The sequence below is a fragment of the Netta rufina genome, assembly GCF_964035555.1.
Source record: "Netta rufina genome assembly, chromosome: 9".
Lineage (NCBI taxonomy): Eukaryota > Metazoa > Chordata > Aves > Anseriformes > Anatidae > Netta > Netta rufina.
In genome coordinates this window covers 25,015,674-25,031,414 of record NC_140132.1, presented here as the reverse complement: position 1 = coordinate 25,031,414, position 15,741 = coordinate 25,015,674, and the positions used below count along the sequence as shown (strand labels likewise).

The 15,741-nt window shown below is 41.1% G+C and overlaps 1 protein-coding gene across 2 annotated transcripts; it reads left to right on the top strand.

Annotated features, from left to right (window-relative positions):
* Positions 1 to 876: 876 nt before the first annotated feature.
* On the top strand, positions 877 to 13,093 carry MFSD1 (major facilitator superfamily domain containing 1; the record flags this gene model as incomplete). Of its 2 annotated transcripts, XM_084291631.1 has the most annotated exons (17): positions 877 to 1,018; positions 1,152 to 1,204; positions 1,610 to 1,722; positions 2,063 to 2,105; positions 2,415 to 2,482; positions 3,115 to 3,223; positions 3,453 to 3,555; positions 4,202 to 4,300; positions 4,922 to 5,033; positions 5,868 to 5,924; positions 6,416 to 6,572; positions 7,093 to 7,190; positions 7,491 to 7,603; positions 8,103 to 8,150; positions 8,882 to 8,942; positions 11,259 to 11,373; positions 11,626 to 13,093. In XM_084291631.1, the coding sequence occupies 17 exons, from the start codon at positions 877 to 879 to the stop codon at positions 11,683 to 11,685; spliced, it is 1,551 nt and encodes a 516-aa protein (XP_084147757.1). In that variant the 3' UTR covers positions 11,686 to 13,093. The 2 variants fall into 2 exon arrangements, with proteins under 2 accessions (XP_084147757.1, XP_084147758.1); XM_084291632.1 differs by lacking the exons at positions 11,259 to 11,373; positions 11,626 to 13,093 and adding an exon at positions 10,275 to 11,171.
* Between the last annotated feature and the right edge of the window lie 2,648 nt (positions 13,094 to 15,741).

The following is a 15,741-nucleotide window of genomic DNA, read 5'->3' as shown; positions in this document are numbered from 1 at the left end:
CTCGGCTCACTGCATGTCAGGCAAAATGCAACAAATGTGAGTGCTGTTGATGTGCTCACTGTAGGCCTGCCATTAAAACCCTTTTAAATAGCAGGTAGACTATGCATGTGCCAAAAAAAAAAATAAATAATGACAAGTCCTTCCAAGAGTGTGCCTAAGACACAGTTTTATCATTGCTGAGATATCAGGGACTTTTATACATCTGACATCCTGCTATGTTTTGCGCAGGTGACTTTTCTGATGTTCTCACACAAACCTTTATGATACAGGCTCACATGGCCCTGTCCAGTGGCGTGAGTGACCCAGGACAGAACACCCAGCAGAGAGGTAACACACGCTGTGAGGAAACATGCCAGAAAAGGTGGAAAAATAAAGAGGGGCACAGAGAAGATGTGAATTTAATGAATTTAACGGTCTCTTAGCCCAAGTAACACGCAATAGGACAAGAAGAAATGGCCTCAAGTTGTGCCAGGGGAGGCTTAGGTTGGATATTAGGAAAACATTCTTTACTGAAAGGTTTGTGAAGGGTTGTGAGTGGCTGCCCAGGACGCAGTGGGTGGTGTTTAACCCTGGGGGTGTTTAAGAGAGCTGTAGACGTGGTGCTTAGGGGCACGGTTTAGTGGTAGCCACGGCTGCTTGGTTAACACTTGGACTTGATGGCCTTAGGGGCTGTGTGAGCCCATGGTTGCAGCAGTGCCCGGGGGTCGCCATCCCCATCCCTGCGCCCCGCCTGAGGCTTCCCCATGCAGGCCGCGCGGGCCCTGCCCGTCGCCATGGCAACCGCGGAGGAGCCCGCGCTCCGTTACCACGGCAACCGCCGCGCGGCGCCTTATGGGGGCCGATCACGTGACGGCGCGGTCACATGACGGCGGCGCGATGGCGGAGGAGGAGCGGGCGCTGCTGGGCTCCGATGGCGGCGGCGGCGCCGCGGGGCCCGCCCGCCGCCTGTCCCCCTGCCACCCGCAGCGCCTGGCGCACCGCCTGCTCGTCCTGGCGCTCATGTGCTTCCTGGGCTTCGGTGCGGGGCTGGGCGGGTGGGGGGGAAGCCCCCGGGCAGGGCCGGTGCGGGTCGGGGCCTCTCCTCCTGAGGCCTCCCCCTCCTCCTGAGGCCTCCCCCTCCTCCTGAGGCCTCCCTCCCCTTCTCCCCGCAGGCAGCTACTTCTGCTACGACAACCCGGCCGCCCTGCAGACGCAGGTCCAGGCGGTGAGTCCCTTGGGGGCTGTGCGGGCCCCGGGTGGTGCTCCGTGGGGTGCTGCTGGGGGGGTGCCCGGCCTGGTGCGTGGGGTGCGGGGTTAAAATAGCAGCGCTGAGCCCCTCAGAGGTGCTGGTGGCGTTCATTTGCTGCGTTCTGGTTGAAAAGAGGTGGGTGATTTTCTTTTAGGAGCCCCCGAGAACGTCTTAATCTCTGTGCGTTAAAACAACGTGCATCAGTTCATTCTGAAATAGCCATTTCCAGCAGAAATCGCGACCAAACATCCCCTTGTACTTTCTGATCAGAAAGTGTGCTTATTTCTATGTACTCTTACGTATATGTGTATTCTGTGACTTTGTAGTTACCTTAGGAGCAAGTTATTTACTTATTTTCAAATTTTCCTCCTGTTCCTGTAGGATATGAAGGTGAACACGGCGCAGTTCATGGCGCTCTATGCCTGGTATTCCTGGCCCAATGTGGTTCTTTGCTTCTTTGGAGGCTTTCTGATAGACAGAGTATTTGGAATACGGTAGGTGTGATCCCGCTGTCATTCGCGTTTAGCGGATGAGAGAGGTAAAGTGCATGCAGAATTTAACGCAGCAGAGTTCTTTCTTTTTCTTTCATACCACCTAGGAACTTCTGCTGGTACAACCAGTTTCTGTTCCTTTTATGTCTTCGGTAAAATAGCTTCAAAAATGCCAGTCTGCATCTCTTTCTTTTTAATGAAATTGTCAAGCTATCACATGTATTACACAGAACTTTCATTGTACATCAGCCTTCCCTTTTTCCTTACTGTATGTCTAATACTGTGTTTTATAGGGGGGAAGAGGAATCGATCTATTCATTAAATTGTTCTATTTTTCTTACAGGTTGGGCACTATAATATTTAGTATCTTTGTTTGTGTTGGGCAGGTAAGTGCAAGTGAGAGGGCGAAGGATGATACCAGAAGCATCTCTGTTGGGAGTGGGATGGAGAAAAAAGCTTGGATGGCTTCACTGATAGTAGTGTGTACTCAGGGTGGGTCAGGATGGATTTTGTGTAGCCAGCAGGTTAATGCATAAGGCAGAGGAAGGAGTAAAATAAAAAGGAAAGAGCAGGAAGTGGATGTGGAATAGTTCTCTGGGCCCAGAAAGGGAAAATCATCTTGCTTTGAGATGGTTCTAGTTTGATTCGCGCTCCGAATTTGAAATGATAATTCTTCTTAAATGTTTATTTGACAGGTGATCTTTGCCTTGGGAGCACTGTTTAATGCTTTTTGGCTGATGGAAGCAGGCAGATTGGTATTTGGGTAAGTCTAGAGGAGCATGCTGTGTGCCCTGTCATGTAGGATCAGCTTTCTGCGTCCTAGAAAGCTGCGGCTGTGTTTGCACTCCGACAAAATTGTTGGCTGTTGAGGCATCTTTGAAGTTGAGATGTGCAAAAAGTTTCAGTCGTGTAATTTTACATTCTAATGTAAAATTAGAAAATAAGTACAGCTCCTCAGTTGTTCTTCGTTTGGAACATCCACCTACTGATTTCAGAAATTACAAAAGTCCCCAAATAAAGACTTGGCACTCAGTAGTCTGACAAAACTGGGTTAGTCTTTCTCTAATTTTTACTTTCTCAAATAAAGGGAATTCTTAGCAACAACAAATACAAAAGGGCTGCAGTAGTGGCAAAAATAAGAGCAAATGTCATATCGCCTCCTAGTTTGGAATGTTCCACAGAATGAAAATGCTAGAAAGTCTGACTAACTCTACTGGGGGGTGGACAGTTCTTTGGGTTCTGATAAGATGCTGCTTTTGGTGTCGTTGGGGTCAGCAGCTGTGCTGCGAGAAACTCCTCTGAAATACTCTCATATTGGTATTGATAGCAAGTGATGGGCTGTTTCTTGTTATTTCCCATGTTAACGTGTTTTGTTTTATGCCTCCCTTTTTTTAGAATAGGTGGAGAGTCCTTAGCAGTGGCACAGAACACGTATGCAGTCAGTTGGTTTAAAGGCAAAGAGCTAAATCTCGTGTTTGGATTACAACTCAGCATGGCCAGAATTGTAAGTTTAAAGCTGTGTAGCTCTGATTCATGGACTGTAACGGGTGTGGCTTGTCTGTGTTGCTGGTGGCTGATGTTCCAGGTGTTGTTTTATCTGTCTTTAACAGATATTTATAAATAAAGACTGTTTATCTGTCCTTACGTGTTCAGTAAGCAGTTTGACTAATGTTCCTTTTGAATTCATGTAATTGTGGCAGGCATTATTCATTACATAAGTCTGTTCTGCCTAGGGGAGCACAGTGAACATGAATATCATGGGATGGATTTACTCCAGAGTTCAACATCTTCTGGGGCACAGTGGTCACAGTACTCTTGGCGTAACTCTCATGATAGGTTAGTAATAATTTTGAATTGATATCACTTGATATTTTGGGTTTCTGAATTTGAGTGGTATGTGTATACGTTACTGATTTCCTACTAACTATGAAGTTAGTAAAATGCTGCGTGATTTTTCTGGCTGCAGAACTCAATTTTGTGTCTTACAGCAGTGAAATATTCAATGTACTCTGAGTAAAGGGCAGACTTCAAAAAAAAAAAAAAATCTGAAGGGCATCAAGTCACAGATTGTGTGTAGCTGCCTGATGTGTAAAAGCAGATTTACATCTCCCTTTGGATCAGCATTCCTTTTCTTCAGAGCCACTTGTGTTAGTGTTAACGCCTTGGTGGTGTTAACGAGGCCTTGGCTTTGGTTCTGTTATTGCAAGGCGCAGATAAGGACTGACTGAGTGGGAGTGGTGGTAATATTTGTGGAATAAATACAGTTGGTGTTTGTACTGCAGTTCCAAACAGGTGCCTCCTCTGGTAGACTTCAATATTTACACCTTATTCTGAGCTGCACAGCTTGTTGAGTCTTGTACATAAACTGGTGTTAACCTGACTGAGCTTGCATTAGATATGTGAAGATATGTTACCCTGTGTGTCTAAAGGCCCAATTACTGCTTTGTTCAACAGCTAACTGTGTCGTCTTACCTTCTTGCAGGTGGCATAACGTGTCTCTTCTCACTGGGTTGTGCGCTAATCCTCGCTTATCTGGACAAGAGAGCAGAGAAACTCCTTTGCAAAGAGCAAGGGAAAACGGGTGAGTGCTGTGGGCAAACGTGCCTTGGACTTGATTCTTTCATTCTAGAGCAGATCGTTCCAGTTGCTCAATGCTTTATTTATGGAGCTTGTGTAGAATCTTCCAGTTCACACCAGTTTGGACCAGTACTGTTTTGTTGAAATCGGTCTTCTTTCCTTCAGTGGGTGTGCAGAAACATGCCGCTCTCTTCCACCAGTGTGGTGTTTTGAGCTCTCTGTGTGGGAGAACTTAGCCCAATTGAAAATACACTTGTTTCTCAAGTTCTGTTTGAGTATATAGCGTGACGTTTCAGACACTAATTTCACAAACTGATCAAGCTGTTCTTTCAAGGAAGTGTTTACATTTAATTCTACTGCACAAGACAGCTTAAAAAAAAACTTTGGAGAACTTGTACATCTGGCTTAATGCAGGAGATAGAGTTCTCCACTTCGGCGCTGTTGATCTAGGACCTGTATTCTTAGCTTCTGCTCACTGTGTGAACTTCATACAAGAACATAGATAGTGGCAGGATCATAATACTTCAGTAGTGACTCTCGGTCACCTGAATGTCTATTCAGTGTGGATGAATTTCAGATATGTTTGTGCTGACTGAAACAATATTGTCTTTTGCCTCCGTTCCAGGTGAAGTGATTAAGCTGACTGATGTGAAGGACTTCTCTTTGTCACTGTGGCTTATATTTTTAATCTGTGTCTGTTATTACGGAGCGGTCTTTCCTTTCATCGGTCTTGGGAAGTAAGCACCTTGCATAGTGCAGCTCTTTTTCCCCTTGAATTTGGCCAGGGTTTCACTAGTTGTAATGTGGTTTATAAGGTAGGAGGTGCGGCTGATTAACAAATGCAGACGGCTACGGGACCGCTGGTCTCCTAGTAAGTCTGTGCTGCACACAACTCTTACACTTTCCTTATCTGCTGGGCTTTGTGGGAAATACCATTCGTTTGTGTAGGTGAGTTGTCAGAACTCAAAAGCATAACATGTGTTCCATTGCCAAATTAAAACTCTATTTAGATTGAACCATGACACAAGATTTGGTGCAGAAAGTTGTGGACAGTTGTCGTATAGGATTCCTCCAATGCTCATACACCATCGAATTTGAGTTGGGGGCTTAAACATAGTTACAGCTTTGGACTAAAGCTCTTTTGCTGCTAATTTTAATTTATCCAGCTGAAGCTTGAAGCATTTGTGTGTAGATTTTTTTCTCTGAACCGTGTGACTTGATGCAAGAACTCAATTGGAATTTGAATATAATTAGAAGCAGACCTTGTGAGCTTCATGCGTATTTTATGTTGTAAAGTGGAAAGTTTGAGATTACTTGGAGGTGTTTTAACAGCCAGCAATGTAGGTGCCTATTTTTCATTTGTGCACTTATTCTAAAACCTCTTACTGCAAATGTCTCATTACTGTGTTATGTATTGGTTATGTATTTAGAATGTTTTCTGCAAAATGCAATGTAAATAGTCCTTTGACAAAAATCTTGAGACTCTGAGTCATCTAAATGAGATCTCTTTTGGAGTGTTTGATAATTATTCTTGTATGCATCGTTCTAAGTTTGTACTTCTTTACTTCTAGGGTTTTCTTTATTGAGAAATTCCGATTTTCATCTCAAGAAGCAAGTGCAATTGACAGGTATATTTTGGTTAGTTTAATGAGTAGATGCCCTACTACTGTGCTCTAGGAGTATATGTGTATCTGTATTTTGCTTCAGTGGGTAGATAGAGTTGGCATGGGCTGAGAAATAATTGGGAGACATTTGCTTAAGTAAAGATGTCTTAGATATGCTGGTTGAGGGATCTGAAAGAAAAAGTTCTATCTGAAGTGTATTACTGTGGAATTTAGTGATTTCCTTCAGAGTAGATGGAAACAGTTTAATAGCAATGATAAATACATTTTCCTTGTTCGAAGAAGTATTCGGGATCTGGCAAAACGCAAAACACTTGATGGTGTGTGATTCCAAAAGCTCTAAGTATATTGCTGTTTCCTTCTTGGATGATGAATGTCTTTGTGGTCTGAGACGTTTGGGGAGTTTTGAGTTCTGGAATCTATTTTTCTTTGTGTGTGTGGATTTTATGGTTTGAAGTTACAATGGAATTTTTTTTTCTTTTTTTACTCTTTTATAGCATTGTGTATATTATATCGGCACCCATGTCTCCTGTCTTTGGATTCTTGGTGGATAAAATTGGGAAGAATATCATCTGGGTTCTATGTGCTGTAGTAACTACGCTTGCTGCTCATATTATGTTGGCGTTCACCTTCTGGAACCCCTGGATAGCAATGGTAACCAGTGTCTCAAAGAGACTTTGATAGCTAAATCTGACAAAATAAGAATTTTTGCTGCTGATTAATTATTCTATATGTTTTGTGTCTTCTGACTGCATAGATAGTGTTAAAACCTATTTAAATATTCCCTTGTTATGTTGGTGTAGTTATGAAGCTATTAATATCATAATTAGGCCACTTCTAATGGCTTTAAACTGTCTCTAGTGCGCTATATTTGATAACTGTAAACTTGAATAAAAGCTTTTGTTGTGAGCTTCCTTTTCCTGAGGCCTGAGAAATAGATTATGAAATTAGGTTTACAAAGTTGAATGCAGTGCCCACCAGTGTTTCCACTTCTGGAAAGAGTTCTCTCTTCTTCTAAATATGCATATTTATTTAGAAGAACATAGCAAAAACAAGTTACTTTTGCTCTTCTTTTCTGTTTTCGGAGAAGGGGAAAACTAATGCATGCATTTATTAGAACCGTACAGCAAAAACACATTTCATCCAGCATCTTGTCATTTATTTATTTCACCAGTGTTTACTAGGAGTGGCCTACTCCTTGCTTGCCTGTGCCCTGTGGCCCATGGTGGCCTTTGTTGTTCCAGAACATCAGCTGGGAACTGCTTATGGCTTGTAAGTACTGAGATCTGTTATGTTGCTCTACAGTGATGACATCCCTGTACTGTGGAACCACTTAATACCAAGTAGTTGTAACAAGTTAAAGGTTGCTGATTCTGTTCAAGTTCTGTCTGAGAAGAGTTCTTCTGTAGTTTCAGTGGGTGGTTGCAGCAAGTGCACAGTAACTTCTGCGAAAACAGAGTTGTGGCTCTGCCTAACATATGGAGAGAAGTTAATCTTGCTGTTCGATAAAAATAAAATATTGATTATTCTTTAAAAGGCTTCTACACAGTGGTAATCCTTTGTTTTTGTTAGCATGCAGTCTATCCAGAATCTCGGTCTGGCAATTATTTCTATAGCAGCTGGGGTGATTCTGGACACAAGAGGATACTTGTTTCTTGAGGTCTTCTTCAGCGCTTGTGTTTGCTGTAAGTAGTGAAAACACTGAAAATAGATTCTGTGCGTTGAGGAGACTTTGGCTTCTCTACATATTTTCTGTAACATGCTAAGTAACTCCTTTGTGTCTGTGCAGTTGGATAGACATTTTCAGCTGAAGCAATGTTGAAAGAGACTTATACCTAATGAAGTATTTTATGTTTTATTCTGAAGTGACTTTGTGAATAGCGTGGATGTTTGGAAAAAATGCAGAGTGAGTGAAAGGGTAGGTGAATGATGCTCTTAAAGCCTGTGTTTGTATCAGGGGTCTCTATTAATATGAAGAAAAAAAACTTTCTCTGAGTTACCATGCTGCTTGTGAGCATAGCAGAATTTTCAAAAGTGATAAAAAATGCTGCTGCAAAAAGCTCCCTTTCATTACAATTGTCATGAAAAAAAATCTTAATTGTTGCTTGGTCGGATGTTAAAGCTGCTTTTATGTTATTGCAGTAAACTTTCTGTCAGCTAAAACTTCTTTATTTTATTTTTTAGTGTCACTGATAGCTGTAGTCATGCTGTATTTTGTGAATCATCTCACAGGTAAGTTAAGTGCTTTTAGTGTCTCTTGATGCTTGTTTTTCATAGGAATTCATGAAGTTACTAAGATGAAGCGTTTACAGTTGGCGGTGTACAGCTGGGTGTCAAACGCTATAGCACATGGATTTGATGCTATCCCTTGGATAAGGCTTGTCCTCATCAAATGTGTTTCCTTGGTGCTGTAGTGTGAACCTTGCTGATTAGCAGGGTGAAGTACCTACCCCTCCAGCTAACTTGAACAGATGTGTAGGATATCACGCAGATAAGCAGTTTAGAAAAAGCTATTTTTGTGTGTAAACTGCTTGATTGTATGTATCTGCAAATATTAAAACTTGGTAGACTTTCCTTCAAATAGTGGTCTTTCTCAGCTACTTCTTGAAGCTGTACCCACTGGAAGATCTAGAGGGGTTACCTTAGTTTGTTTCTTTCCAAGTTGCTTTTGCTTTCTCTAATTTTATGGGGAAGTGTGATGAGTTGTAGAGAAACTTCGTTGTTACTCAGCAAAAACCTGAGTCAGGCTTGAGAGCTTAGTGTAGTTCCTGATTTTTGCTTGCTTATTTGATTATGAGGAAGTTGCTTTCTTCTATTTACATCGTTTTTTGTGAAAATGACTGATCTCTTCTGTCAAATGCTCTGAGAATTTCTGTAATGAGGTATAATATCAAAGATACAGAATTTAAAAAGTAAATAAATTGATTTTTAAAGCTTCAAAGTAGTTACGTCATCTGTTGCAGGTGGTGATCTTAACTGGTCTGCAAGGAAAAGGCAAAAACTGCAAAAAGTAGCTGCAACTGAGTAAGTATAAAGAACAGCGTCCTTACAAAATGTTGAACCTCAAGTAATTAAGTAGATTACTGGCAGACCTACAAGAGACTTAAGTTCAGACGTTTGTATTGAAAATCACTTTCTTTCCTTCAAGGTAGTAGGATTTCATACTCTTACCTCTTGTGAATAATTAAAGGAAGTAACAATTAACCAGGTCTCCCTTCCTGGCACTCTTGCTTACAATTTCTCCTCATTAATTTCAGTAACCTTCCAACTCAGCAGAATAGAGGTGTAGTTTTTAAAAGTTTGTATCATTTATTTTAAAACTTGCCATTTTACATGGTGTGTTCTTGACAGAGTCAGCAAGAAACATTACTCGGGTTTAATGTCAAGTGATGCATGGACTAATTTTTTAAGTCACATTAAAAACTAGATCCCTCTTCAGGAGAAACCCTACTCTGGTCCCTTCCTGCTCAGCTTGCTTCTTTTGCTGTCTTATGTACAAGTCTTAACCCAACATGTCTCTGAAAACTGTAGTGTCAAGCTCAGTTTGTGGTCACATCTGTGCCATAAATGCTGGCTGCAGTGAAAAGCTTTTCCGTGACAAATGTTAATATGGAACCCAGCCACAGCTTTCAGGATAACTTCTGTGGAATTTGAGCTGCTTACATATGAGCAACGTGGAATTTCTTTGACATATGTCCTGTTCTGACCTAATTCAGCTCAGTGAGTCCCTTCAGATCCTGAAGTTTGTTTGCATGTAATGTTGTTGAAATGCTTTACCTCTTTTAATAGGTAACTACACTTTACCTGCAGATACTGTGCTTCTCACAGCTTGTATCTAAGTTCTTTCCAGATAAATACCTTGATACTAAAGACACTTTACATATGTACGTCATGGACTTTTATAAAATTTTGCATATGATGATACTTAATATATATTAAAAAACAACAACAACAACAAAAAAACACAACAGCCTGTCAACAAAGTCTTGCCAGGTGACTTGTGGTGGCATGTAACACTTTCTTGTTGTCCTGGTTTGTTATATATCAGTCATGAGGAACACTGAAGGAAACAAAAGCTTTCCAGAGCTGGTGAGCAGGCAGACTTAATTGTGATGAGTATCATCCTTGAGGCAAAACATCACAGCCATTTTTTAAAACAAATGAAAGAACAAAAGAACCTACATTGTGCTCGGGAACAAAGGAGACCTGTGTCCAAATAGAGCCGCTTCTCAGTCTGCCCTGACCATGTGCATAACACTGCCAGAATTTACTGTGAAAGATGTTTTAGAGTATGCTGTGGGATATAGTGCCTTAGAGTAATATTTTCAGTAATTTTTATTACAATGTTTTTTGCAGAAAAGAAAGTTGATTAGCAAATATCATCCAGAAGTGGGGAGCATTTGATCAGCATCATGTCAACTTGAAGAATTTGTGTTGCTTAGTTTGGTGGTCAGCATTGGACAATAGTTCTCTTTCAAAAGATTAACACTGAGAATTTTACAGAAAATGGTTAAGTTTTGTGCTTTGTAACTAATTTTAACTAATGTCAACTCATCTCTTAACACTTGAACAAAATCGGTTTACAGTGTTTTACACTGTTTCAGCTGTGTCATTGGAGAGGGCACTCTGCAGCCCAGGACAAACACATTCATCTTTAAAATAAAGACTAGCATAAAGCATCTATGTACAGCACTGTACCATGTTGGTGTGGGTGGAGACTTCTTAACAGCATTTTATGTACTGGAATAAGGTTCACTGCCTTCCTTAGAAGTGGGTCACTGTTACTGCCTTTGTCACTGTCTTAATGCAAACCACTGTCTTAAGCTAAACATGTTCAGAGCTTTGTTCAGTCCTGTTTCCCTTTCAGGTTGTGTAGGAAATGACTGACCGACGATGGTCTGGTCAAATATCGACTCTTTTGTAGGCGACTGCTGTCAATTCTGAAGACTGCTGAGCGGTCTTTTACTTGCCTTTTTGACAATTGATTCTTTTTGTATTGTAATCTTATATTTTAAGGAGTGAAGAAGACCTGTTTAATAAAGGGATATTAAATTGTTTTTACAAAAGCTCGTTGAGCATGTTGTAATCTGTGGAAATCAAAAGATTTATCTTTCTACTGAAGTCTTGCAATCTAAATAAAAGGAAACTGCAGAAAATAGCCTCTCTCTTTCTTTACACTTAGTGTAATTCATTCACAGCTTTCTTCTAATTTAATATCCAAAATTCATCTACAACCATTAGAAACGTTTTTATTTATAGGAAATAAAACCACTGTACGCAAGATAGTTGCTGGGTTTGCACTCTTTAGTGCAAGTCTCTTAAATGAATTTTCTTTTCCAGAGCTGAAGAACAAGAGAGACTCAGACGTCAAAATGAAGATGACTTGGCTAAATTACGGCCAAAAGCTGATGACTTTAGTTTCAGGAATAAATACCTCTCCAAACTAGGCGCTCAGGTATTAGTAACAAAGTAGGGTTTTTAATAGTAATGAGTAGAAGTCTAAAATGGCTCTTTCAAAACCTTGGTTTATTGTTTCAAATAGCCAGCACGTTAACCTCTGAGTAGAATGCTTAATGTATGCTTGTTCTCAGAAACAGTCTCACTAATGGTAGTTAAAAATGTAATGAGGAAAATGGAATTGAATCAGACCAAATAAGCTGAGGAGCATGCCTCTCACGATGCATGTTTTTAATCTTATTTTTTGCAGCTACCAGACAATTATTCTTCCTATTTATCAACAATGGCACACAGAAGCGTGTTGAAATAACATCTTGCCCTACTTGCAAAAGCAGAAACACATTGAAGTTCCTGTACACACAACTTTGTTTCCAGTACTGAGAACTAACGCTGCAGAAGCAGAACCATGCACCACATTTTTCTGCAAGCATAGACCCTATTTTTAAAGTATTTGGCTTAAGCTCCCCTCTGCACCTTGAGGTAAATAACACAGGTACTGAGGAAGAATCACCTGGCTGTTTATTTGAACCTGTGAGCATGTGCTACACCATCCTAAAATACTCAGTGAGTAGCTCAACTCAACAGCTAAGACTTGATCTCCTCTCAGTATACAACCATGGCTGAAGTGTGGAAGCTTTGCTGCGGTAACCAAGTTGCTGTGAAATGAGTCGATGCAGTCATGGAATATTTAACTTCTCAAGTTGGACAACTTTATTGCCATATTGAAAGCAATCTGTTTCATTTTTATTGTAGAAAATGTGAGGGAAGACTACCTCTTATTTTTGGACTAAGCAACTATTTCTGAAGAGACTGAACTATACAATTCTAATGCTTCTATTCAAAAAGTATAAGCCCTGAATTTAATATTAGATCACAGACTTAGCAATAACCTCATGTAAGTCGTCATTAACATGAAAATTGATGTGTTTAAGAGCTTGCCACTGAAAACTGTGGAAAGAGTTCTGGCACTCTGCAAAAATGTTCTTACATTTCATCATGAAAATTACGCTTTTTCCGTAATTTCTGTGGAAGGCTTGTTCCTGAACAGAGCTAGTTTCTAGTAACTCCTGCGGAGTGCTTTATCAGATTCTTTTGTTTTTGTTAACCATAAAGCCTCACTTATGTAATTGGACATAAGTTCTTACACTAAACTAATCGTACTCTAAAAGGGAAGAGCATCTGGCTTTCTTGAGCACTGGCTGCACTGAGCAAAGAGCTGCTGTATGAGTAGATGATGAAGTGCACAGAGGTGAGCAAGCTTTTCTTGGCTGACTTCAGGCAGTTCTTGTGTGCCCCAGTGCTTAAGAAATTTTTACAAGTTGCTTGACTGGAGAGAAAATATTTTGTTAGAATAAAAAATTATATTTATATTACTTTGCCTGCAGTAACTTAACCCTTCTGCAACTCATTGTTTTGATTTTATTTTATTTTTTAAAGATATGACTAAGTGGAGATTTCTTTCATGTTCTGAAAAGGCTAACAGGTTTGTGAAAGACTAAGCCAGGACTATTTTGATTACTATTAATGTATTCTGAAGAGCAATCTAGGAAAACAAAGTGGCAGATTGAGCTTACTTCTGAACTGGAGCAGTACGCTGACCTGTGAGAACTCTTATTGGTGCTTTCTGTGCTCCCTTAGAGAACCAAACACTATCTTGGTTGATTTTTGTTTGTAGACTTGTGAATTATGGGTCTCTTTTAATAAAAGCTTCAAATGGATGTTGGCTCCTGTATTGTTCTTACTGTTTTGTGATGTGTTGTTGCCCTTGGAGGTAGTTGAGATTTACTTTTTTTTTTTTTTTTAAAACAAGTACAATTTCTGCTTTCCTCTGAGAAATACTTAGATGAAGCGTCTCTTTGAGGATCCAAGGGAAAAATTTCCCCCCGGTTCCTTTGCTGTTGGGTTGATTCATTTGTTCTTCTCGGGAAGGGAAGAAATTAGATATTGTTCTACTGCTCTTCCTCACTTCCTTCAGCTAGCTGCTTCTGCTAGTCAGATCTCTGCTCCCGGTCTAGCACTAACACGTTATGATTACAGACAACTTCTGCTGTTCCCCATGGATCAGCATTTCATGCAGGACAGCAATGAGGAACTTAATGTCTTGTTGAGACTTTCAGTTCCTAAATTCTCTGTACTCTTGAGCATCTTGCTGAAGTACTGCGGTGCACTTCTATATGTGGTGTTACACCCATGTCAGCTCAGCTCCAACACCCCAGCCTTTCCTTCCTGAGGATCTTTCATCTCACTAATTTTTTATTATTTTTTTTACCTTGTTTTTCCATTTGTGGCTGTGGAGCATGGGAGCTGTCTGGCTTTTGTTCCTTTGTCACCCATTCCCCTAATAAATGGAGCCTTCTTCCCTCTGCTATGTTGGTGCTTCAAATTTCTGATGCATAATTTTGGATTCAGGTTGACCATCAAACAGAAAAGGGGAAAATGGATTTTTGAAATCAGAAGTGAAGTTTCATTTTTTTTGTCTTCTGTACAGTTCTAGTGCTGGGTGACTTTTCCAAGCCTCGCACCCAGTCAAGCAGATGGCATCTGCAGCTGGGATGTGCTTCTTCAGTAAAGGGTGAGTCTTATTGGGGTGCCTGTCCCCTTCGTGTTCATGGCAGGCCTGGCAATGGGGCCAGCCCGGTGCAGCCTCAGCTCCAAGATGAGCCTGGCTCGGTTAGTTTGACCAGAAAGAAAGTAGAGGAGGGAGTTCAGACAAATTTTGGGGCTCACCAGTGGCCTCCAGATTTTGTAAAATAAACTCTCAGCAGCGTCCTGCTGCACGTAGCTGATGATGAGCAAGGGCAAAGAGAAGAGGCAGAGCAGGTCTGCCACGGGCAGGTTCACCAGGTAGATGGTGGAGCAGGCTGTGGATGGGGTTTGCTCATCCTCCGAGCATAGTGGAGATGGAGCTGGACCAGGAGAAGGGAGGGAAGATGTGAGCAGTGTAGTCTATCCAACAAACTCTCCCCTGTTCTGGGGTACTTGTCACTAGAGGTCACTGCTGCAACATCAACATACAAGGAAGGTTTTCTGCACTTCCTAGTGCAAAAAAAAAAAAAAAAAAAAAAAAAAAAAAAGTCTTACTTCAAGGCTGCAATTGCTGCTTTTCTGTGACTGACTTACCTGATTCTGGAGGCTGCTTTCAAAAGGCAGATGCTAATACCAATAGTCTTCAGCAGGAAGAGGCCACTCATTTCTTCTCATGCAAGTAAAATAGGGTAGGGTAATAAAGTGACCAAACTATACACACATGCATGCACCCACATATGCATATATATATATATATATATAAACTGAATTGCAGAATGACTGAGGTTGGGAGGCACCTCTGGAGATCACCTAGTCCAATCCCTGCATTTATAACTGTGTATGCTTAATTTCCTGAAATACTCGCATGTTTAAGGCCCCTGCCTCAGACTGCTGTAGTTTGCTGCCCTGACTCCATTACAACTGTCTTTGGTTGAGCTTCTGCCCAGGATGCAAATGACTGAAGCTGCTGCCATTCCTCCAGACACAAATGCAGTGAGTGTGGTGGCTGTTGTGTTTTCTGTTTGGTGGGTGGGCCAAACCATGGTCTTCATCCACGAACTGGAGCTCTTGACTGGCAACGTTAGCATCCTCAGCAAAAATCCTTTTGACCCCAACCTGATGTGTTTTGTGTAGCCTGAATGTTGCATAAAACAACATAGATTTAAGTCTCTAGCTGAAGTGATCCCTGCCTTGTTGTCTGCTATATATATAAACTTATTTAAAACAACTATATCCAAAAAGCCCCCAAAAGGAAGGAGTGATCAAAAAAAGTCCCTGTATTCTACAGGTTAAGACCTAAATCGTGTCCTCCATAGAGAACAGTGCTGCAAACTTGGTGATTTCCTATATGGGTGTATGTTTGAGCAGGGTGAGCACTTCTAATCCCTTTTCCAATCAGGACATGGTATACCCATCACAAAGATCTCTTGACTTCTCTAATTTCCCATTATTAAGAGCTCATTTTGGTGGCACAGCCTTGTTGGATTGCAGCAGTTTAGGGGTTTCTGAGTGGTTCTGGGATGCGTATTGTCACATTGGGCTGGAGGAGTGCTGCTGGAGAGGTTCCAGCTGGGCTGTGAAAGCAGACCTGACCTGCAATGGAAAGCCTGCTTACCCATCCGAGGTCATCCGTGCATTTAGGATTGAGTCTTTTTGTTCTGCACGCAGAAGGTGGGGCCTTGCAGCAAACGGAAGAAAATAGTTCCTGTTCTGTTTCCTCCAAACAAGCAAATTTTACTCTTTCTGGTATCTTTAATTTTTATATAGTGTCTGCAGATCTGAAAATATCAGGATGTTCCTCAAATTATTAAAATCAATTTTACTATAGTATCATAATTAA